The following is a 25,034-nucleotide window of genomic DNA, read 5'->3' as shown; positions in this document are numbered from 1 at the left end:
CCAGAGTAGGGATGACTTCTTCTGGAATGCCCTTGTCCTTCAGGATCCGGCGTTCAACCGCCATGCCGTCAAACGCAGCCGCGGTAAGTCTTGGAACAGACAAGGCCCCTGCAGTAGCAGGTCCTGTCTTAGAGGTAGAGGCCACGGTTCGTCCGTGAGCATCTCTTGAAGTTCCGGGTACCAAGACCTTCTTGGCCAATCCGGAACCACGAGTATAGTTCTTACTCCTCTCCTTCTTATGATTCTCAATACTTTCGGTATGAGGGGCAGAGGAGGGAATACATACACTGACTGGTACACCCACGGCGTTACCAGAGCGTCCACTGCTATTGCCTGAGGGTCCCTTGACCTGGCGCAATATCTGTCCAGTTTTTTGTTTAGACGTGACGCCATCATGTCCACCTTTGGTCTTTCCCAACGGTTTACAATTTGGTGGAAGACTTCTGGGTGAAGTCCCCACTCTCCCGGGTGAAGGTCGTGTCTGCTGAGGAAGTCTGCTTCCCAGTTGTCCACTCCCGGAATGAACACTGCTGACAGTGCTATCACATGATTTTCCGCCCAGCGAAGAATCCAGAGGTTTTGCTTGAATTAAGGCATTGTAAATGGCCCTTAGTTCTAGAATGTTTATATGAAGAGATGTTTCCATGCTTGACCACAAGCCCTGGAAATTCCTTCCCTGTGTGACTGCTCCCCAGCCTCTCAGGCTGGCATCCGTGGTTACCAGGATCCAATCCTGAATGCCAAATCTGCGGCCCTCTAGTAGATGAGCCCTCTGAAGCCACCACAGGAGAGACACCCTTGTCCTTGGCGACAGGGTTATCCGTTGATGCATCTGAAGATGCGATCCGGACCATTTTCCCAGTAGATCCCACTGAAAAGTTCTTGCATGGAATCTTCCGAATGGAATCGCTTCGTAAGAAGCCACCATTTTTCCCAGGACCCTTGTGCACTGATGCACTGAGACCTGTCCTGGTTTTAGGAGGTTCCTGACTAGCCCGGACAACTCCCTGGCCTTCTCCTCCGGGAGAAACACCTTCTTCTGGACTGTGTCCAGAATCATTCCTAAGAACAGTAGACGTGTCGTTGGAATCAGCTGCGATTTTGGAATATTTAGAATCCATCCGTGCTGACTTAGCACTACCTGAGATAGTGCCACTCCGACTTCTAACTGTTCCTTGGTTCTTGCCCTTATCAGGAGATCGTCCAAGTAAGGGATAATTAAGATGCCTTTTCTTCGTAGAAGAATCATAATTTCGGCCATTACCTTGGTAAAGACCCGAGGCGCCGTGGACAATCCAAACGGCAGCGTCTGAAACTGATAATGACAGTTTTGTACTACAAACCTGAGGTACCCTTGGTGAGAAGGATATATTGGGACGTGGAGATAAGCATCCTTGATGTCCAGCGACACCATATAGTCCCCCTCTTCCAGGTTCGCTATCACCGCTCTGAGTGACTCCATCTTGAATTTGAACCTTTTTATGTAAGTGTTCAAAGATTTTAGATTTAATATTGGTCTCACCGAGCCGTCCGGCTTCGGTACCACAAATAGTGTGGAATAATACCCCTTCCCCTGTTGTAAGAGGGGTACCTTGATTATCACCTGCTGGGAGTACAGCTTGTGAATGGCTTCCAGAACTGCCTCCCTGTCGGAGGGAGACTTTGGTAAAGCAGACTTCAGGAACCGATGAGGAGGAAACGCCTCGAATTCCAGTTTGTACCCCTGTGATACTACCTGTAGAATCCAGGGATCCACTTGCGAGTGAGCCCACTGCGCGTTGAAATTCTTGAGACGGGCCCCCACCGTGTCTGAGTCTGCTTGTAAAGCCCCAGCGTCATGCTGAAGACTTGGCAGAAGCAGGGGAGGGCTTCTGCTCCTGGGAAGCGGCTGCATGGTGCTGCCTTTTTCCTCTTCCTCTGCCCTTGGGCAGAAAAGAGTGACCTTTTGCTCGCTTGTACTTATGGGAACGAAAGGACTGAGTTTGAAAAGACTGTGTCTTTTTCTGTTGATGTGAAGTAACCTGGGGTAAAAAGGTGGATTTTCCAGCCGTTGCCGTGGCCACCAGGTCTGTTAGACCAGCCCCAAATAACTCCTCCCCCTTATACGGCAATACTTCCATGTGCCGTTTGGAATCTGCGTCCCCTGACCACTGTCTGGTCCATAATGCTCTTCTGGCAGAGATGGACATTGCGCTTACTCTTGATGCCAGGGTACAAATATCCCTCTGCGCATCACGCATATATAGCAATGCATCCTTTAAATGTTCTATAGTTAACAGAATATTGTCCCTATCCAGGGTATCAATATTCTCAGTCAGGGAATCCGCCCATGCGACTCCAGCACTGCACATCCAGGCTGATGCGATTGCTGGTCGCAGTATAACACCAGTATGTGTGTATATACTTTTCAGGATATTTTCCAGCCTCCTATCAGCTGGTTCTTTGAGGGTGGCCGTATCAGGGGACGGTAACGCTACTTGTTTAGATAAACGTGTGAGCGCCTTATCTACCCTAGGGGGTGTTTCCCACCGTGCCCTAACCTCTGGCGGGAAAGGGTATAGTGCTAATAACTTATTAGAAATTAGCTGTTTTTTATCGGGGGAAACCCACGCTTTATCACACACCTCATTTATTTCCTCAGACTCAGGAAAAACTATTGGCAGTTTTTTCACACCCCACATAATACCCGCCTTTGAGGTATTTGTAGTGTCAGAAAGGTTCAATGCCTCTTTCATTGCCGTGATCATGTAACGTGTGGCCCTACTGGACATTACGTTTGTCTCGTCACAGTCGACACTAGATTCAGTATCTGTATCTGGATCCGTGTCGACCCACTGAGGTAGCGGCCGTTTTAGGGCCCCTGAGGGTGTCTGAGACGCCTGAACAGGCACTAATTGATTTGCCGGCTTTCTCATGTCGTCAACAGTTTTTTGTAAATTGCTGACATTATCACTTAATTGCTTAAACACAATCATCCAGTCAGGTGTCGACTCCCTAGGGGGTGACATCACTAACACAGGCAACTGCTCCGCCTCCACCTCATTTTCCTCCTCATACATGTCGACACACGCGTACCGACACACAGCACACACACCGGGAATGCTCTGATAGAGGACAGGACCCTACTTAGCCCTTTGGAGAGACAGAGGGAGAGTCTGCCAGCACACACCCAGCGCTATATATATACAGGGATAACCTTATATAAGTGTTAATCCCTTATAGCTGCTGTTAATCTAGTTATTTGCTGCCAAAATGCCCCCCCCCTTCTCTTTTTTACCCTGAATCAGATGCAGTACTGCAGGGGAGAATCAGGGAGCCGTCCTTCCAGCGGAGCTGTGAGGGAATAATGGCGCCAGTGTGCTGAGGAGATAGGCCCCGCCCCTTCACGACGTCCTTAACTCCCGCTTTTTTGTGTAAAATGGCAGGGGAAAAAATACATCCATATAGCCCTGGAGCTATATGTGATGTATTCCTTTTGCCAGCTAAGGTATATGTGTGTTATATTGCGTCTCAGGGCGCTCCCCCCCAGCGCCCTGCACCCTCAGTGACCGGAGTGTGAAGTGTGCTGAGAGCAATGGCGCACAGCTGCGGTGCTGTGCGCTACCTTAGTCTTGAAGACAGGATGTCTTCTGCCGCCGCTTTCACCGGACCTTCGTCTCTTCTGGCTCTGTAAGGGGGACGGCGGCGCGGCTCCGGTGACCCATCCAGGCTGAACCTGTGATCGTCCCTCTGGAGCTAACGTCCAGTAGCCTAAGAAGCCCAATCCACTCTGCACTCAGGTGAGTTCGCTTCTTCTCCCCTTAGTCCCACGATGCAGTGAGCCTGTTGCCAGCAGGACTCACTGAAAATAAAAAAACCTAACTAAACTTTTATTCTAAGCAGCTCTGGAGAGCTACCTAGTTTGCACCCTTCTCGGCCGGGCACAAAAATCTAACTGGCTTGGAGGAGGGTCATAGGGGGAGGAGCCAGTGCACACCACCTGATATCTCAAGCTTTTATTTTGTGCCCTGTCTCCTGCGGAGCCGCTATTCCCCCATGGTCCTTACGGAGTCCCAGCATCCACTTAGGACGTTAGAGAAATATATATATATATATATATATATATATATATAGTATTTGCGCCTGAATTTAGTGCCCCCCCTCTCTTTTTTACCCTATTGAGCCTGGAAACTGCAGGGGAGAGCCTGGGGAGCGTCCTTCCAGCGGAGCTGTGAGAGGAAATGGCGCCAGTGTGCCGAGGGAGATAGCCCCGCCCCCTCCACGGCGGACTTCTCCCGCTTTTTTTATGGATATATGGCAGGGGATTTTACACATATATAGTCTTAACTAGGTGATCGCGCCCTACGGGCGCTCTTCACACCGTCGTAAGGGGCTACGCCCCCTTAACCCTTGCACACCCTTGTGGCGTGCAATATTTTTATTATATGGAGTATTACCTCCAATCATAATTGTGTGAGTGGTTAAATATTGCACGGACAAAGGGTGTGCAATGGTTAAGGGGTCGAAGCCCTTTGCAACGGCGTGAACAGCGCACGCAGGGCCTGATGAATCACCTAGTAGGTGCTGTGGTTGGGGGAGTGGCAGGTGCGGGGAAGATGTGGATGGGACCGGAAGGTGGCATGGCTGTGTGTTGTATGTTTTTGGAACTTTGTATATGGTATTGTAGTGTGTGGAAGTTGGGGGGGGGGGGGGGGGGGGTGGACATGAGTTGGCATGTTATTGCATGTGTGGGGGGGAGGGCTCCATTGTGGGCATATGGTTGTGTTATCAGAATGCATTGGCTGTATAGAGAGGGTGGCGGGTGTGTAGTAGGGGTTGTGTGGTGGTGTGCAGAATTGTGGAGGGTCTGGAAGGTTATGTAGGTGTTGCAGTGTAATTGCAGAGGGGTAAGTGGTTCTGTGTGTGTGTGTGGGTGTGTAAGTAAAAAGTGTTGGGTAGTGATGTATGTTGATAGCGTAGTACACCCAGCTTCACCACCACGTCGGCGCAGACAGGGGCAACATAGAGGTCTGCAAAGGCCCCCAACATGTGTTGGTTTACAGGTGTGCTGGGGTCACACAGTGATGGAAACAGGGGGGCTACAGTGAAGGTTCCAGCCCTCCCCACTACCCCAGCAGAAAGTGTATAATACAGCGGACTCCGTCCCACACTGTTTCGGGAGTGGGCATCACCACAACGTCCGGACCCTGCGCACGTCCACAGTAGCGTCAGCAGCAGCTGCCTGGGTGGGGATGACAGGGCAGATGGCAGACCTGTCCCCAGCGGCAGGTGTAAAAAAAAACCTCTCCCATCGCAGCACCTCCACCATGGCAAGAGGGAAAAAGGGACACAAGAATAGATGGGCACCCCCCCCCCCCCCCACCACCATAACATGAGCCATCCCCCTCCCCCAATATCAGCCATCCCCCTCCCTCCCTTTGCCCATAATATCAGGCATTCCGTTATGCCGTCGTCGTCCCCATAACAGCCTTCCTTCCCAGGTGGGGAAGGGGTGCGCTGCTGCTGCCTCATATATAAACCACATAGATTATTGTGTGGCTGATGGTGTTGGGGGCTGCGGGTGGATGGGGAGGGTGTTGGGTGAAGGTTGCAGTGGGTGTCACTGGAGTGGCAACAGGAGTGTCTTGCACAGGCAGACAGGTGCGGGTGACGGGCCTGGTGAAGGGCAGAGGGAGCTGGCGTGCTAGTGAGGGAGGCTGGTGAGAGAGTGTGTGCAGCGGTAGTGGGGGAGCGGTGTGTGTGGGCCTGTCGGGCGGTGGAAAACCGGGGCAGGTGAGGGGCAGAGGTAGCTGGGCTGGTAGTGAGAAAGGATGGCGGCCAGGTGTCGGGCAGCTCCGTGCGAGAGTGTGTGCATCGGTAGTGGGGAAGCGGTGTGTGCGGCCCTATTGCGCACAGGAAGACAGGTGCGGGTGACGGGGCTGGGAGTGAGGGAGGCTGGCGGTGTGCTGTCGGGCGCCTCCGTGACAGTGTTTGCAGCGGTAGTGGGGAGCGGTGTGTGATTAGCCGTAAGTGTGTGGCTCCTATATACAGCAGATAGGCTGATGGTGTTGGGGGCGGGGGGTGGATGGGGAGGGTGGATTGTGGTGGGTGAAAGCATTCCACTTCCCCCCCTTCCAGCACAATAACAGGCATGAATTGAACTCCCCCCCCAACAATATAAGCCTTACTCCCAAGGTGTGGTAAGGGGGTCCGCTACAGGTGGTTGGGGGTGGATTAGTGCTGGGTGATGGTGGAGTGTCAGATGGTGGGTGCAGGCACAGCGATGCGGGAGGCGCAGGTAGCAGGCAGAGCGCTGCGGGTGACGGAGGTGCCGCTGGCTTGGTAGTGAGGGAGGGTTACGCTGCGGCGTGTGGCGCCTCCGTCAGGCAGTGTGAGCGCTCTGTGCGGTGTTGTACGGCACCTCCGTGGGCTGTGGGTGAGGGGGCTGCTGAAGGGCGGTGGAAGTGAGGGAGCCTGGCTGTCACTGTGCGGAGTGCTCGGGCTCCGTAAGTGCAGTGTGTGCAGTTGTGCGGCCGTGAGTGTATTTTGCGGTGGTGGGTCCTGTACGGCACCTCCGTGAGGTGTGGGTTACGGGGCTGCTGAAGGGAGGTGGAAGTGAAGGAGGCTGGCTGTGCGGTGTAGTCCGTAAGTCCAGTGTGTGTAGCAATGTGTGCGGCCGTGACTGTATATCAACGGCGCGGCTGCAGTGTAACAGATGGTTGGGGGGGGGGGCTAGCACCGGACTTGTTAGCGGGTGTGTGTGTTGCCGTGGTGGGTGTTTGCAGGGGAGGGGTAGAGTGGGGTGAGGGTGTGTAGGTCTCCTTGCTTACCTGGCAGTGTGGGCTGTCAGTGAGAATGGTGTGTCTGCCTGGTGGTCCCTTCTGCTATGGTGTGTCATGTGGTGTGCTGACACAGACAGGGCAGGGTCTGTGACTCCACCCAGCGTTAGAAGTGCAGCCACAGAGTCACAGGGCTAATATATAGGAGATGACTATATTATGTGTATTTTTTGCCAATGTCTTCAGCCGCCGATTTCCTGGACGTTCTTCTTGCTTCTGGCTCTGCAAGGGGGACGGCGGCGCGGCTCCGGGACCGGACGACCGAGGCTGGGCCTGTTTTCGATCCCTCTGGAGCTAATGGTGTCCAGTAGCCTAGAAGCCCAAGCTAGCTGCAAGCAGGTAGGTTCGCTTCTCTCCCCTAAGTCCCTCGTAGCAGTGAGTCTGTTGCCAGCAGATCTCACTGAAAATAAAAAACCTAAATATACTTTCTTTTCTAGAAGCTCAGGAGAGCCCCTAGTGTGCATCCAGCTCAGCCGGGCACAAAATTCTAACTGAGGTCTGGAGGAGGGTCATAGAGGGAGGAGCCAGTGCACACCAGGTAGTCCTAATTCTTTCTTAGAGTGCCCAGTCTCCTTCGGAGCCCGCTATTCCCCATGGTCCTTACGGAGTTCCCAGCATCCACTAGGACGTCAGAGAAATAAATGTTACATTATGTAAACTGTGTTTATAGGTCATCCTCAGATTCAGTTATGTGGTGAGGGATAAGATTCACTAGTTGGTCTACATATTTTATGATTGGAAGCCACAAGCACTGGTTTTGCCTATTACATTGACCATATATAATTTTAATTGGTCCTGAGCCACCAATCCAAAGCACCCCTGCTAGTGCCCCTAGGCATCACAGCAGCCAGTGGAGGAAACACTGCCTTACACCAATATTTTGGCCCAACCCATGACCTTTCGGCGCAACAGACTTTCCTGCCATAGAAAACAATGTCCGCAATGAGAGCAGTGCTCACTTACCCCACCACCTTGGGGTATAAAGACACTAGCCCCCCGCCACCAACATAGAGCATCACACCTTTGACAGGGGAGGGATAGCTGATGGCCAAATTCCAGGGCAGTCAACATACATAACCCAGCACCTAGCATAACCACCCATAGTTACCTGACAGTGCATTATGTACATAGATATGGTATAAACAAGATTAACTGAAGACTAGTGCAGTGGTTCCCAAATGCAACGCTCAATGCACCCCAACAGTCCAGGTTTTAAGTATAGCCATGCTTAGGCACAGGTGGATATACCTAAAACCTGGACTGTTGGGAGTGCCTGGAGGACGACATTTTGGAACCACTGGACTAGTGCCAAGCTAGTTCGTCCTCTACCATTGTAGGCCCCAGTCTATAGACCATGCTGTTACGATATGCAATGCTACCTGTGTATTGGGCGCCAGCTGACAAGGACTAATCTTACATTGCATATGGAAGTTTCTAGAAATAAATACCCAGACCAATTACTGAAATAAACACACCGGAATATCTTAGAGGTTTTTTTATTTTTTATTTATTTAACAATGTACTATTGGGGGGAAAGGGGAGAGACAAAAAAGTGACATCTTACAAAAACTTGATAAATTTCATTCACATCAGTCTGTCAGGAGTTTACAGCATTTAGGAGGATAAGTTAAACCACATTGAATCTAAAGCTTTTAGTAGTTAGAGACATGAAATAAGAAAACTGAGGGCGGTCAGTGAAACATCTTTATTGCAAAAAAAAAAAAAAAAAAAAAAAAAAAAAAATAGTGCAAACTAGGTCATCTACCACCAAGCGTAGAGATACAAGTGACCTCTTATTTGCCGTGTGGGCCGTTAGGTTATAGATTAATCAGAACTCATGAACACACAGTAAGACAATATACACTCCGCCCTAATCTGAGCTTGTAGACTGAAGGTGTCTGACCAGCTCGCAGTAAATTTAGCTTCGCGCCAATTCATATACAGTGTCACAAATAGGGTAGAAAGGGTTTTTTTCCCCCCTCCCATATTTGGAGAGGGAGAATATATTGTCTGTTTCCCAGTACACCATCCTGTCAGATTCTACAATCGTCTGCCACATCTGCAGAATCCATGACTGACGTAAAATAAATATAAAAAATAAAATAAAAACAAAAATTGTACAGCTCAAAAGGCAGTGCGATAGGAATATAGGTAGACTAATGAGCACAGCTAAATATACTACTTATTTAGATATATAAACTAAAACAGTAAAAACAGTTTATAAAAAGACAGACTGCAAACTTTTACAAGGAAAAAACTGATAAAAGGAATACTATGCAGCATTTTCAGGATTTATTTTGAGGTACCTACATTTCCATTTATTTTTAGGTTTTTTTTTTTGCCCAAAGTATGATTGTTCTAAGTAAAAAATAAAACCCACATACACACACACACAAGCTGTGTCCATCCACGTATAGGGCATACATTGAGAAAGTGCAATGATGCGGTTAAGATATGCAGCATTTATAACGCATGGTTAACTTCTTGTACAATTATAGCTTACGCAGAGCAAACAGCGCCCTTTAGGAACACACCAGGAGTCTTCGCCATAGTTCCACTGTTAAACCCCTCAGAATGCCTTTTAGCATGTCCGTCTAATGGTATAAGGAATGTTGGTCTATTTTCTGCTGTACAGGAGCCACTCCTAACGTTTTAGCAGGGTAAAGCCTCTAGGCAAGCTACGTACATGGTTTCAAGTAAAAGTCTAAGGAAGACTTGAATTGTATTGTGCTTGCCTACGGCGAACTAAAAAGTATATTGTTTTAGGTAGGAACAGAAACCCAAATTGTAAGACGGCGGACTGCGGGTTTGATCTGCAGCATCTACAAAACTCTCGCTGACAGGAGCGTTGTGTGACGCAAGGGAGAAGCATTTGCAGCAATGTAGAACATATATAATAAGGTCTGACAGAAGGCACAATGGGGTAGGGGGGGGGGGGGGGGGGCGGCGGCACTGTCTCAGGATATATAGAAAGAAACAGACTGCTATAGAGCTTGGTAGAGAATATCTACATGGGAAAGTTTAGGAGGTTACCAGGGAAGTGAGCGGCATTACACTGTCCTATAACTAGTCTGCCATTTGGTCACACAGCTGGTCGCTGAAGGTAGAACCACACGCCATTTGTTTGCTGCTGCCAGTGGGGTTACAATGTACTGACCCCTCCTTCCTGCGCTACCCCACTAATTACAGAGGGCAGCTGAGGTAGTCTAGAACAAGTCAGTGGGGGCAGGAGGGTATTGCGCAGCAGGCAGGGATAGAACGCGTACATAAAATACACCCGGATATGGCAACACTCGGGAGCTCATCACCCCCACACACAACAGAGCAGAGCCCCCTTCCCCATGCTGGTTCACCGGAATAATGCCCTTACACCTCACAATACTGCAATATCTTATCATGGTAAGACAGACCCTACGGAAGACTTCTTTGGCTTTGGAGGAGTATTTCTAGATCAGAGAGATGCCGGAATCCACGGATGTTACTGGAAGACTATGGTAATGCATTTCGGATAGTGCGAAGTACAGATAAAGAGAGAACATTGGTCCCTAACAGTTGAGATGACAATCGCTTGTGTTGGACTGTGCACACCATATCCCACTTACAGCGACCTGAGACCACATCTGGGAACAAACCGTATCTATAGGAACTAACCTGTGAAAGGATTACTCCACCTCCAGGACATTACTACTGCATAAAGTGTGTTCTGCTGTAGTACATGTATACTATACAAGTTAAGATTTATGAACTAAAAGGGAAGATGTCTCAAGTATGAAGGAGGAACACCAGCCATAGGGATACGCAGTCCCTACCACTGCTCTCACTCTCCTGCAGTTTACCAGTGCTTTGTGGTAAACACCGTGGGCTTAGTGCATTCCAGACGGGTCTCATTCATTTACACCGCAGCCACAGGGGAACCATCCGAGATCACACCCCAGTAACTTGCAGGGTTATGGGAGAGAGTAACTTACTCCGATCAGTACATGCCAGTTACATACCAACATATAACCAGACACGCATGATTATAATGGGAAGCAGACCAATGCCGCAAACAGACAATCACCAGATCAAGGCTTTATAGTTAGACAGTATTTAAAAATTATCCCGGTGCAGTGGCGATGCAATAAATCAGCCTCACAGGTAATTTTCTCCACCTTATTCTAGTGAAGGGGTGTAGCATGTTATGCCGGCGGTCGTGGACCCCCAAGAGGGAGAATAGTTGTCGGTATGCCGGGATTCCGGCGCCGGTATACTAAGCGCCAGTATCCCAACAGCCGGCATACTGAATACCACCCGTGGTGGTCTATTTTCACTGTAATATACAGTCTGGCAAAACAGGTGTTGGCGAAGGAGAATTATAGTGATAAATAGAAGATCCAGGTTTCATTGAAAGCAGCAGTCACATACTATATAGGGAGAAAAATCCCTGTATAATATGTAATGCCTATTTTTCTCCATGTGTTTAGAACTAGAGTGCAAGACAGGGATCCAAGGAATTGGTTATATGCAATACAGTCTTTTGGGAAACTCATTTTTAGGGACCCAAAGCAATGGAACACCAACAGTCCCAAGTAACTTGCTTAGAAAAGTAGAACGTTTCATGTACAGGTAACCAATGGATGTAGAAGGCTCATTCCAATGGAGAATGTAGCAAAACAGGAAGATACCCTCCCCATGATCTTACTGCACCAGGGACAATAGAATGCTTTGCAGTCCATCACCTAATTATATTAACAATCACGTCAAATGTAATCTAATTTTGAAAGTATCAAAATTATAAAAGGAGATTCCATAATATTCAGGTTTACTCTAATTGTAGCAGTTACAATAGACACGTGTACAAAATCAACATCTATTGCTGGTAGCAGCAGATCACCTGTAGAAGAGCACTTCACACAGCTTCCCAAATTATGAATGAGACCCACAGCACCCATCGCTGTGTGAGAAAACACAGCTTCACTAGGCGAAACGGACGTCTCACAGAACACGAAGGTCTCAGACAATAAACACAATATAAAAGATTAGCACCCTTTATAACGTCACAACCTTAAAATATAACAATCACTGGGAAAGTAGTGACAGGGAATGGAAAGGAAATGGGTAAGAGGCAGACATACGCCACATTCGGGGGGTACCAGAAACGTTAGCATAGGTAAGAAAAGTTGGCATCATTACTTGGAAAATGTGGCTCGATAATATCGATTCAGGCAATGGGTTTGGCCGTTTTAAAAAATAAGAAATAGTTTGGCTGAATCTGAAGCAAGTCTTACACAGGTGGAGGTAGCCATTGACATCTACAGGTTAACAGAAAAACCTAAGAAAGTACCGGTCAGCTGTACTGTGGTGGCAGCCATTGTGTGGGCCAAACACACATTCAAGGTAATACGATCTACTAAGTCACTAGGAACGGGTCTTATGTTCTGCTGAAATTAAATAGCTGGCATGGAATAGGCTGCGTCACCATAGTGACTCTCCCAGCCCGCCTAATAGACAATGTCATTGTGCCTGGTTACAGGTAAGTTGCAGCAATAGTGACGTGCCGTAACATTCATAATATTCCAGAGCATTAAGTTTTACAAGAATGAGGGCGCAAGGAAAAAAAACGTTAATATTAGGTTTACAACCATTTTTTCTTCAATTCTATGTACACACATATATATATATATATATATATATATATATATATATATATATATATATATATATATATCTATGAATATACCAGAAATCCTGACACAAAGTTATGCATACACCACAAGAGTTATGCATACACCACAAGTCAGACACTGCGGAAGAACTTACATTACTTGTTAGAACACAATGCAAGGTACTGGGAGGTTCTGTGCACAAGCAGACTAATATTGATCTAGTTTACGCTTTGCACTTTTTAATCCCCTCTAGCACCAATCTGCCACATTACTGCTGCGGTGTGACGCGGCATAGGCCCAGGCTTGCCTACTGCCACAAATGCCACTTTTGTAAGAGGAGAAACGTCAGTCATCTCTGACCACAGCCACACCAATTCCCTTTACGGAAAACTTGTGAATTTTGTGGTTTGGTACAAGATTGGCTTCTCTGTATGTTAATCTAAAATACAAGTAAAATGCCTAACATTTTCACTACGGATGAGATGAGGTGAAATGTGTGATCAGAGCGCTGGGAAGAAACTGTAGGCCTGGGTTCAGAGGGATACTAAAAGGAAAATGTTAGAATCTAAATGTGTAGAGGACCACTAGACTGCCCTCAGTGCAGAGCACACTGGCCTCACAACCAGTGTCCCAGTCACAAATCGAAATCAGTATAACCTCGGCTCTCGGGATACTGGTGGCAAGCGCAGCGTGCGCGCTCACCACTCTGCGCCTGGTGGCGAGTAACCTATTCTTGCTTGGGTGGTGGCGTGGACCACCACCCAAGTGGGGGATCTGGCCGGCGGAGTAAATGCACAGTAAGGCTGGTACTTTACCTGCGGCACACTGACCACCAATTCCTTGTGAGGACTGGCTGAACACACACAATTGGGAAGGGAGATCGAATCATTGCCAGAGCACAAGACATACAGTTTCCTTGATTACCTTCACTATTAAACATGGGGAATAGAAAACCCCAGCATTTTAACGCCACATAATTAAGATGGCGATAAGAAAAAAAGTGTTATTTCAAGTGGTTGGAATAAAGCACATCACAAGCACGGTGATGCACTATTAGCAGTGCACAAGCACTGTATAAACGGTGTACTTTACTATTAGAAAGCTGTGCTTAATATTTGAGGGAATTATGGCTTTAAATGCCAGTCAGATTGTCTTCACTGGATTAGTGTCACAATGGATGATGCGTTGGGCAGCCAATGACCAGCCTACAACTGTTATACATTCGCAAACACAACTCCTCATCTAAGTACATGGTACAAGTGCTCAACAGCAAGGACAGTAAAACTTTTGATGTCTAAGGGACGGGGTACCACTGCAGCCACTGCTACAAGCCATACGTCATGCCCTTACTGTACTAGCCTTTTCTGTAACCTGATGGTTCATATACTGGCACTCAGGCACAGTGGCGTCATGACTATCGTACATGATCTAGAGGCCTGTGGAGTTTGAACCTTAGCAGCCCCCAAACCATCTGAGTTAATTACCACCAAAAGATAAACGTTATCTATTGGCCATGGGGCGTCATTACCTTTTTTCCAACGTAGGAGTGAAACTTGCACACCACCTTTTCAGGACTTCCTTACACAGTTACTGCACTGCCCAATATTAGTATGGCAGTGGGCGTGAAGTCTCTAGGCAAATACAATAAAATCAGACAAGATAAATATGGGAGGGGAGACGCTTGTCCTTTAACATTACTAACATTTAGGAGGAATTCAACTAGGGCGAAACCAATCACTCAAATATGTGTGACAGCGGGATCTCAATCAAGCACTTTTGAGCGTATCGACTGTGCGAAAGGCTGCAGTTGTCTATGTTAAACACCGCGGCAATAGCGATTCGCATCCTTCGCCCTCAACTGAATTTCCACCTGTATATCCGCATTTCCCTCCCATTCGGACATGTGTACAGTCCCAAGTACTAGTTACCCGAGCATATTACACCACGGCAGAGAATACTAGGGGGAGGTACAGATCAACAGCTGCATCCAATGCCATATAGTAGCACAGTGACATAAAGCGCAGGCTAGTGTCACACCAGCATTCATGGTATGTGGTTAGGGGATGTATTAAACTACTTATGCAGAAGGCAGTGTAAATCGCAGTCACACCAGCACTGACGCACCATCTACGATGCCCGATACGTAAAAGTCAGGTGTGACATGACCGTCTATTGTTATGGCTCCCATACACAAAGGATTTATTGGGGTAATGCCACATATCTTCTGTCAGGTCAGGGAATTGGGGATATAAAACATGTTTAAAAATCCTGACACCCCCCCCCCCCCCCCGATATCGGCTGTGCCAGCCGGTTGGGGGATAGCACCCTCAGATGTATGGGGGACATAACCGAATTTATGAAGTGTTGACCAAAGCTGAAGTACAGACAAAAAACATGGGATTACTCGCATGTCTGGTTCAGTTTGTTTCATCCCAAAGGCCCAAATTACTGTCACATATAGAAATCACAGTTTAATAATGCTGGTGGGGTAGACTCTAGAAAGCACAAGACGGTATCGATAGATACGGCATACAAACATTAGTAAATGCAAAATTACAGCAAAAACAGTAACAAATTAAATAAGCCACTTGTAGTGGCTACACAGGCTCGAATATCATCTAACAGGTTAGGAGCACTCTGAAAAGCAATACTGGCAGCCCTAGGTATAACTGGATGCGATTATGGGTAGGTATACGAGTAAAATGCTGAATATAGGAAAAAAAACATTGGGTTTAATTACTTTAAACGCAGGAAAAATCTCATGTCTCATTAAAGGTGATGGTTTTCGGTATGTTAGGAAATCATTCTGTGTCGAAATTCCAGATAAATGCAATGACTGTTCAAGGGAAAGTGCACAGATGTATGTTCACACACATGAAACATGACAGAAGAGATTTAAAAAAAAAAAAAAAAGTTAGCTTCAAAGTTTTTTTTTTTTTCAATTTCTATTACAGACGTTAAAGAGGAGGTCTTTGGGTGTAATAAATAGGGGAGGGGGGTGGGGATTAGCATTGTATTTGGATTTTTATTTATTTTATTTTTTATGAGTATTATACGGCTCCCTTACTTATATAAATATTACAACATTGAAGAAAAAAAAAATGTTTGTTTTATTACTTTTCTGTGGTGTGCGTTAGTGCAAAAATGTATACATATATAAATATCTGTCCTTTGTGATGTGTGCAAACTTTCAACAGAAGCAAATCTGCCTACTGACACTAGGAATATGAAAATCTTCGTCGTATTTCCCCCTAAACATTATCAATGCATAGTTTTTTTTTATTTACGTTCTATAAAAAAATAAAAAAGCACCACGCTGTTAGTTAAGGACACTCCAGTCACAGGTTACAGGCGGATTCGTAACGCTCCGCCGGATAGATTGCAGATGTCAGTAACAGTATATGGCTTCGCTGTCCCTGGCGTCAGCAAAACCTCTTATTGCCGGGTGGGGGCAATTCAAGTTTGTACTTTGTATACAGAAATCGCACTGCTTACCAGCCCCTTTATCATTCACAGTAAGGAAATATTTGGATTGTTTTTTTTTTTATTTAAAAAGGGAAACTATCATGACACGCTCACATACATCGTTGACAGTGTAGTGTTAAATTATACTTTTAATTGGTACATATAAATAAAAAAAAAATTATAATTAAAACCACACACGCACCAGTGTAAAGATCTGTTGTTTTTTTTACATCACAGAAGTTCTGAACGAAGAGGAGGGAAATGCAACTTTCCTATGCTGTGTGTAGCCAACAAAACCCAAAAAGTGCAGCTGGGATAAAGTTTTGAAATAAAATTGGGAAGTAGTAGGATAAGACGGATCCTAAAACGTTCCAAGTTTGTGACTGCGAGGCGGACGTCCAATACAATTTCATGATAGTTTTCCAGTCAACCGACACATTAAACTAATGCCTAAATGAAAACAATAAATGCCGATGATTCATCACCGAAACACCAAGAGTGGGGCATCATATCGGACAAGGAACTTGCCTAGACATTAAAAAAGGGGCAAGTACTAATCCAGATAAACAATCAGGTTTTAGAGGAGTTTTCTGTAGCGTTAAATACACGAAATGCCGGATTAACAGGATAAAGACAAAAAAAACAACCACCCACATATGCCAGTGGGCATGGAAACCAAAGGATTCTAGTATCATCTGTTTATATGTATTTTACAAAAGTTAAGATCGCATGTAAAACACACACACACACAAAGGTATGAAACAAAAACAGACAGGCCACAGTCAGCGGACAGGCAGATGGATAGCTGACACAGAGACCCCTATACAAAAGCAGCAGAGCATTCAAATATGTGTAATCACTTATTCATAATGAAAAATAGCCATCTTCAACTGCAAGATTAAAAGATTAAGGCTCAAACCATGAGAAAACATTAGCAGGATGTACGAATCATGCCGCAGGTTCCGCAACCAATCTTACTGCATTTCCAAAAGCTTCAAAGTATTGCTTAAAAGTGACATATTCATGGGTCATTCGTTTTATCTCATTACATAATTGCATATTCCTTAAATCATAAAAGGAAAAACAAAAAACAGATTGCATATGTGTCTGCGGTATGACGGAATGAGGAATCCACGCACTCAGAGGCCTCAACACACCATGGGCCAATCCTTCAAAGATCTCCAATGAGAATCTGTCATCAGACTCGAGTCTTAGGAGTGTTAGGGTTGGATTTGTAGAGCGTTTTAATCGGCGTACAGCAACATTGCCCCTAGATTTGCGGATTCTGTTGCTGACAAAAGGTGCGGCAGCCCTGTATATCTAACACGTTAGCACATGTGGCATTTTACCGTGAAGAAAAGCTAAGAACTTCCACCAAACCTAAGCCCCTGGAAGCCGCTCCTCACAATACGCCAACCAGACATGACTGTGTTGCTTAGCAAAGCCAACCGGCAGTGTAGCAGTTAATGAAATGAGGTTGTTTTTTTTTTTTTTAAATCCATTCAACTGCCTGTGGGTCCTATAGGGCATTGAGGGCCAGGTCCGCAACGTCAGTGCAGAACAGATATGAATAGAAATAGGATGCTCTGTGTAAATAAAATAAATAGCATGTCATCTCACATTAATACTGCTAAAATAGAATTCTTTTGTACATTAGCTTAACATGATTGTACTGTCCCCATTGCCACAGACCCGTATCGGTAAGTTCGAGTCCAGCCAGACAAATGCAATAAAATAAAAACCAGGTTTCAGAGAAGTTTTCAAATGGCACACAGGAAAAATATATATATATAACGAATACTAGGATATCCATGATTTATCATAGTTACTGGTGATTTCGCCTACTTACATAAACTTTATGTACTAAAATATTTGACACGAATTTCAAAAAGGAGATAAATGTAAAAAAAAGGAAAAAAAGTATTTTTTTTCTCAATAAATTAACTTAATATTTAAGGCTTTAAACATTTCAAGATCAGGTCTTTTCTTCCTTTTTTTTTTTTTCCAGGCCATCACATCTTATCCGACATTTCAACTCGGAATTTCTTTACAAAAAAACATTTAAAAAATAAAATAAAAAGTGTATATATATTTATCATAGCGTTTTTTTTTTTTTAAAGCCCTGAGAGAAAAATTGTTCAAATTGTATTAAAAGGGTTAATTTCTGTAAACGCTTCCGTGTTTCACAAACCTCACATGATGCAATGATAGTTGCAGAGAAAATAGTATACGGGGGGGCCTGGACGGAGGGGCTGGTTGGGTAGCGAGGTACGATGACGAGTCGGGGGGATATGGTGGGATTGCACTTTGTAGCTGGAACTACAATACAAGTAAGTGCAGCTGGCCTGGCGTGAATCCTTCGGTAGTGCCTATGTAACATCGGATACCAGCACCAATTAAGCAAAGTACATGGTACGCAGGGTGTCCTGGTGAACCTGAACAGCCTTAGCAAGTGCTTGGTGGTCTCTCCCGTTACTCTGACCAGAAGTGTGGCTACCTTCCGCACTGGAACAAAAAGAAAATTATACAGCGGCTCGTTATTTGTCAACAGAATTAGAAAGAATATTAGGAAAATAATAAATCCCCACCCACATAACAGTGGCCTAATTCAGACATGACCGCTAGGCTGCGTTTCCGTACAGCCTGTGATCAGGTGTAAACTACGCATGCATCGCAATGCGCAGGCGCGTTGGTCCGCAGCGACGAGGAACGCCGGGCAGCAACGGGATGGTGCGAGAAAAACGATCGCACGGTGACTGACAGGAAGAGGTGGTTTGTGGGTGGCAACTGACCGTTTATGGAGTGTCTGGAGAAACGCAGGGAGGGTTTCGGACGTCCGCTCCGGCACTGATCATCGCACTCGAAGAGTAAGTCCTGGGATGTGCAGAGACTGCACAAACTGCTTGTGCAGCTCTCCTGCACATGCGATCGCACCCCTGCACAGCGATTTCCCCCTCCCCCTGTAGGCAGCGACTACCTGATCGCAGGGATGCAAAAAACGCACCCTAGCGATCAGTTCTGAATTAGGCCCATGGTGCGATACTAATGAAAATAATATGGTGTGATACTACTCTTCGAGCATCACCATCAACGCAGGGCGTCTCGCGCCATACGGTGTAAAGACACTCAGGGGCAGATGTATTAAGCCTGGAGAAGTGATAAGTGCAAGGTGATAACACACCAGCCAATCAGCTTCAATATGTACATTGAAATATTGAAGCTGATTGGCTGGTGCGTTATCACCTTGCACTTCTCACTGGTTTATCACTTCTCCAGGCTTAATACATTTGCCCCTCAGTGAATGAGGATCTCTCTGTATAATACTGCTCAGGGACATACACACTTGGATCCCAAAATCTTTCCCCAGCTGGAAGCACCTGATTCACGGATGATCAGGAACAGTCCCAAAAATATGTGGTAGGACAGAAAGATGACTGCTAAGATACCACAGGAGACCCTGAGACCTAACAAGGCTCCTGACAGTGGGCTATATTCATTGGGTCCAATTCACATAGCAGATATACGCAGGACAAACAGGAAAATGCCATGTGATCTTCACCAGACTATATAGGGGCTCTACAGTTTACCTACACGTGGTATAAATCCATAACAGCGTTTCTCTGGGTGCAGCAACTCTGCAGTGTGACCTGTGGACGTACCTGTCGTGTTCTTTGTCCACCAGGTGATATCGGGCCCTAAATGCCACTAAATGTGCATAGTATGCGGGAGCGGGGATAGACACAGAGCGAGTGCAACGGACGTAAGTGTGACAGAGCTGGTAAGTGAGAATCTGCAGCTCATCGGAGGAGAACCGGTTATCATCCCAGAGAACGTGATAGTGCGAGGGTCTGCTTGTTCCCTGTAATACAGAAACACACATTCATATCCCAACAGCAACAACTCTTCTGGGGGGGGGGGGGAAGGAGAAAAAGAAACCCGATAATCAAATAGAAACAAATGCTGTAAAATATTATACGGATATACCAATAAGTAAAAAAAATATATATGTATAGCAACGACAACACATACATCGATATATTTATAGAAATAACGCCTTTAAAAAAAATAAATTAAAATCTAAAACAATGATATACAAATAAAAACAAACAGAAGCACTCCTACAAAAATTACATAAAAACATTGATATTACTATAGATCCTCTTATAAAAAAAAAAAAATCCACCATCTCTCATCAAATTACTGTATTAAATACTTTTCTGTGAAATTAGGGGTGGGGCACACTGAAACCACAATGTTTCGGGGGCTCACCGGGAGTTACAGCAGTTCAGTTTTCCATTTTCTTAAAGGAAACCCCCAAACTAGCATCTTTGAACACAAACATTTGTGGGTATATTTACAAAATGTCGATTTCCATAGATTTCAAATCAAAACTAAAATCGATGCTGTGTTTCCAGAGCTAAAATACATTTACCAACATTTAACAATGTACAGTGGGGCAAAAAAGTATTTGGACAGCCCCCGATTGTACAAGTTGACCCACTTAAAAAAATGAGAGAGGTCTGTAATTTCCATCATGGGTACACTTCAACTGTGAGACAGAATCTGAAAAAAAAACCACAGGAAACCACATTGTATGATTTTTTTTTAACAATTTACTTGTATGTTCTTGTGGAAAATAAATATTTGGACACCTACCAAGCAGCAAGATTTCTGCCTTTCACAAACCTGTTACTACTTCTTTAAGAAGCTCTTCTATCCTCCACTCGTTACCTGTATTAATGGCACCTGTTTGAACTGGTTATCTGTATAAAAGACACCTGTTCACACCCTCAAACAGTCAGACTGCTACCTCTCCACCATGGCCAAGACCAGAGAGCTGTCTAAGGACACCAGGGACAAAAATTGTAGAACTGCACAAGGCTGGAATGAGCTACTCGACAATAGGCAAGCAGCTTGGTGAGAAGAGATAAACTGTTGGCGCAATTATTAAAAAATGGAAGAAATACAAGATCACTGACAATCTCCCTCAGCCTGGGGCTCCATGCAAGATCTCACCTTGTGGGGTATTAATGATCTTGAGAACGGTGAGGAATCAGCCCAGAACTACACGGGGGAACCTGGTCAATGACCTCAAGAGAGCTGGGACCACAGTCACAAAGGTTACATAGAAACATAGAATTTGTCGGCAGATAAGAACCACTTGGCCCATCTAGTCTGCCCCTTATTTTTTTTATTTTTTATTTTATATTATTTTTTATCACTAACCTTATTTGATCCTTATTTCTTTGTAAGGATATCCTTATGTCTATCCCATGCATGTTTAAATTGCTCTACTGTCTTAGCCTCTACCACCTCTGATGGGAGGCTATTCCACTTGTCCACTACCCTTTCTGTGAAATTATTTTTCCGCAAATTTCCCCTGAACCTCCCCCCCTCCAGTCTCAGTGCATGTCCTCGTGTCCTATTGCTTCTCTTCATTTGGAGAATGTTTCCCTCCTGGACTTTGTTAAAACCCTTCATATATTTGAAAGTTTCTATCATGTCCCCCCTTTCCCTTCTCTGCTCCAAACTATACATATTGAGATTTCTTAGTCTTTCTGGGTATGTTTTGTGATGTAGGCCATGCACCATTTTAGTTGCCCTCCTTTGTACAGTTTCTAATGTATTAATATCCTTTTGAAGATATGGCCTCCAGAACTGAATACAGTATTCTAGATGAGGCCGTACTAATGACTTATACAGTGGCATTATTACTTCTTTCTTTCTGCTGCTGATTTCTCTCCCAATGCAGCCAAGCTTCTGACTAGCCTTCCTCATTGCCTTGTTACATTGCTTACCTGCTTTTAAGTCATCTGAAATAGTGACTCCTAGATCCCTTTCCTCCTCAGTAGTTTCCAGTATAGTGCCATTAATACTGTATTTAGCTTTAGGATTTTTGAGACCCAAGTGCATGATTTTGCATTTTTTGGCATTAAGCTGTAATTGCCAGACTCTTGACCATTCCTCTAGTCTACCTAGATCCTCAATCATTTGTTTTACCCCACCTGGTGTGTCTACCCTGTTGCATACCTTTGTGTCATCTGCAAAAAGGCATACTTTCCCTTTAATGCCATTTGCAATGTCACCAATAAAGATATTAAAAAGCACTGGTCCAAGTACAGATCCCTGGGGTACTCCACTGGTATCATTTCCCTCATGTGAATGCACTCCATTTACCACAACTCTCTGTTTTCTATCCTTCAACCAAGATCTTATCCATTCAATAATCCTAATATCCAATCCCAAACTTTCAAGTTTATTTAGCAGTCTGCGATGTGGAACTGTGTCAAAAGCCTTACTAAAGTCTAGATATGCTATATCCATGGCTCCACCTTTATCCATCACTTTAGTCACACAATCAAAAAAGTCAATAAGATTTGTTTGACATGATCTCCCCCCAGTGAATCCATGCTGTTTGGGATCCAGTAAATTGCCGGATTTGAGATAATCTACAACTCTTTCTTTTAAGAGTGTTTCCATCAATTTCCCTACTACTGATGTAAGACTCACTGGTCTGTAGTTGTTTGCCTCTTCCTTGCTTCCACTTTTGTGCAGTGGGACTACGTTTGCTCTTTTCCAGTCCCCTGGAATTTCTCCTGTAGCTAATGACTGGTTGAATAATTCTGTCAATGGTGCTACCAGCACCTCTTTAAGTTCTTTTAATATCCTTGGATGTATCCCATCTGGCCCCATAGATTTGTCCACTTTCAGCTTTGAGAGTTCTGTTAGGACCTTCTCCTCTGTAAATGTACTTGTTTCATTTTCCTGAATATCCCTGCAACTTAACTGTGGCCCCTTCCCCTCTCTTTCAGTAGTAAATACTGAGCAAAAATAATCATTAAGATGATCTGCTATTAAATTGTCTCCTTCAACAAGACTCCCAGTGTCCGTCTTTAGTTTTATAATTCCGCCTTTTGTTTTTCTCTTTTCGCTTATATACCTAAAAAAAGTTTTGCCTCCTTTACCCACTGACTGGGCCATTTTCTCCTCAGCTTGTGCCTTTGCACATCTGATTACCTTCTTTGTCTCCTTCTGTCTAACAAGATATAGCTTTTTGTCTTCATTATTTTGTGTCTGCTTATATTTCCTAAAAGCCATCTTTTTTGCTCTCACAATATTTGCTACTTCTTTTGCAAACCACACTGGCTTCCTTTTCCTTGTGTTTTTCCTAACAGTTTTGATACAAAGGTCTGTTGCCTTCAATATTGCACATTTGAATGTTTCCCACCTCTCCTGCACTGTTTCCAAGTTCCTCCACTCTGCCAAAGAATCGCTTACACATTTTCCCATCCCTACAAAATCAGCCTTCCTAAAATCCAACACCTTTGTTTTTGTATGGGACGAGTCAGTCTCTGTCTTAATGCTGAACCATACTGCTTGATGATCACTGGATCCCAGGTTTTCACCCACTTTTACGTCCGATAATCTGTCTCCATTTGTAAGTATTAAGTCTAATATTGCGTCTTTCCGAGTGGGCTCCCTCACCAATTGGTGGAGGGATGCTCCCTGAAGGGAATTTAAAATGTTCCTACTTCTAGTGGAACTAGCAACAGACACCTCCCAGTTTACATCAGGAAGATTAAAGTCTCCCATGATTATTACCTCTCCTTTTAATGCCATTTTAGTTATGTCCTGCAATAGGTTCTTGTCAAGTTCCTCTTCCTGACCTGGTGGCCTGTATATCACGCCAATACGAATAATCAACTTTTCCCCTGTTTCTATGGTCACCCAAAGGGCCTCAGTTTTTTCTTCAATACTTTGTATTAATGTAGTATTTATGGCATTTTTTACATACATTGCTACCCCTCCTCCGATTTTTCCAATTCTGTCCTTCCTAAATAAAGTATATCCCGGTATAGCTATGTCCCAGTCATGATTTTCATTGTACCATGACTCTAATTGCCACAATATCTAGATCATCCCTTGTCATTATTGCAGTTAGTTCTGGGATTTTATTTCCTAAGCTCCTAGCATTTGCACACATAGCTTTTAGAGTTTTGTTTGTGCTTTTTCTGTTTCTAGCTATGTTCTTCTCTCTGCCTATTTTTATTTGGTTTTGATCTGAATTATCTTCTGTTGTTGTGGATATGCTTCCTATTCCCTTTGCCTGCAGAAACAATACCTCTGTGTTGGGGGAGCAGATTTCTTTATTCCTATTTGGTTCACTGCCCCCCTTTGTTAGTTTAAATAGTTCTTGATGAAGCATCCAAACTGTTCAGTTAGTATTCTCGTTCCCCTTGAAGATGGATGCAGGCCGTCACTTTTGTATAAGCTCCTATCTTGCCAGATGGTGTGATTATGGCCTATAAATCCAAATCTCTCCTCATTGCACCATGTCCTTAGCCAAACATTGAAGTTTCTGTCTTCCCCTCTGTGTACTGGCAATACTTCTGAAAAAGATACAGTGGTTGCCACCTGCTTCAGAGCAGTCCCTAACTTCCTAAATTCATCTTTTACAGCCATGAGTTCAGCATTTGCCAGGTCATTTGTCCCTAGGTGGACGATGACATCCACCTCCCCATCTTTTCTTGCTGCCTTCACAATTCTTAGCATGCGCTCTTTATCCCTTGGAGCTGTGGCTCCAGGTAAGCACCTTACTTGTTTCTCTACTTCATTTGCATTTCCCAGATGTATTCCTCTAATAATGGAATCTCCCAAGAGAAGTGCAGTCCTTTTTGGAGATTCAATTTTCCTGTTCCATTTCCTGTTCCTATAGTTGGTAGATGTCCCCATATCCTCCTGTTCTGTAGTGCCTCTATTAGTTGTATCTTCCAGCCCTGCAAGAGTAGCATACGAGTTTTGCAGTGTCACCGCTTGCGGGAGGTGTCTATGTCCCTCTGGAAATCTCTGCCCTTGAGAGCCCACAGTAGTCCAGGTAGAATGTCTTCTGGTGGCTCTCTGAGGCAGTGGAGGCTTCAAAGACACAGACATCCTACAAATCTCAGCATGCAGTTTTGCTATCTCCTCCTTCAGCAGAGAAAATTGCTCACAGATTGGACAGCAGCTGAGTCTCCATGCTGCCTCTTTCCAAACAAATGCTTTACATCCATTGCACTGCACAAAGGCCAAACATTGTATCAGATGTTAATGGTATTGCAAATTTGTG

General features: G+C 45.0%; 1 protein-coding gene across 4 annotated transcripts in view; it reads right to left on the bottom strand.

The window, feature by feature from the left end:
* Positions 1–8,302: 8,302 nt before the first annotated feature.
* The window catches only part of AGO2 (argonaute RISC catalytic component 2), a 197,501-nt gene continuing 180,769 nt past the window's right edge, over positions 8,303–25,034 (bottom strand). For all 4 annotated transcript variants that reach the window (XM_063921174.1, XM_063921176.1, XM_063921175.1 and 1 more), the window contains exons 18-19: positions 19,588–19,787; positions 8,303–18,433 (exon numbers count right to left, since the gene is read on the bottom strand). In XM_063921174.1, coding sequence (XP_063777244.1) covers positions 18,325–18,433; positions 19,588–19,787 — 309 coding nt within the window. In that variant the 3' untranslated portion in view covers positions 8,303–18,324. The remainder of the gene's footprint in view (positions 18,434–19,587; positions 19,788–25,034) is intronic.

This window comes from Pseudophryne corroboree, chromosome 5, assembly GCF_028390025.1.
Source record: "Pseudophryne corroboree isolate aPseCor3 chromosome 5, aPseCor3.hap2, whole genome shotgun sequence".
Classification (NCBI taxonomy): Eukaryota; Metazoa; Chordata; class Amphibia; order Anura; family Myobatrachidae; genus Pseudophryne; species Pseudophryne corroboree.
This window is presented reverse-complemented; position numbering and strand designations above follow the sequence as displayed.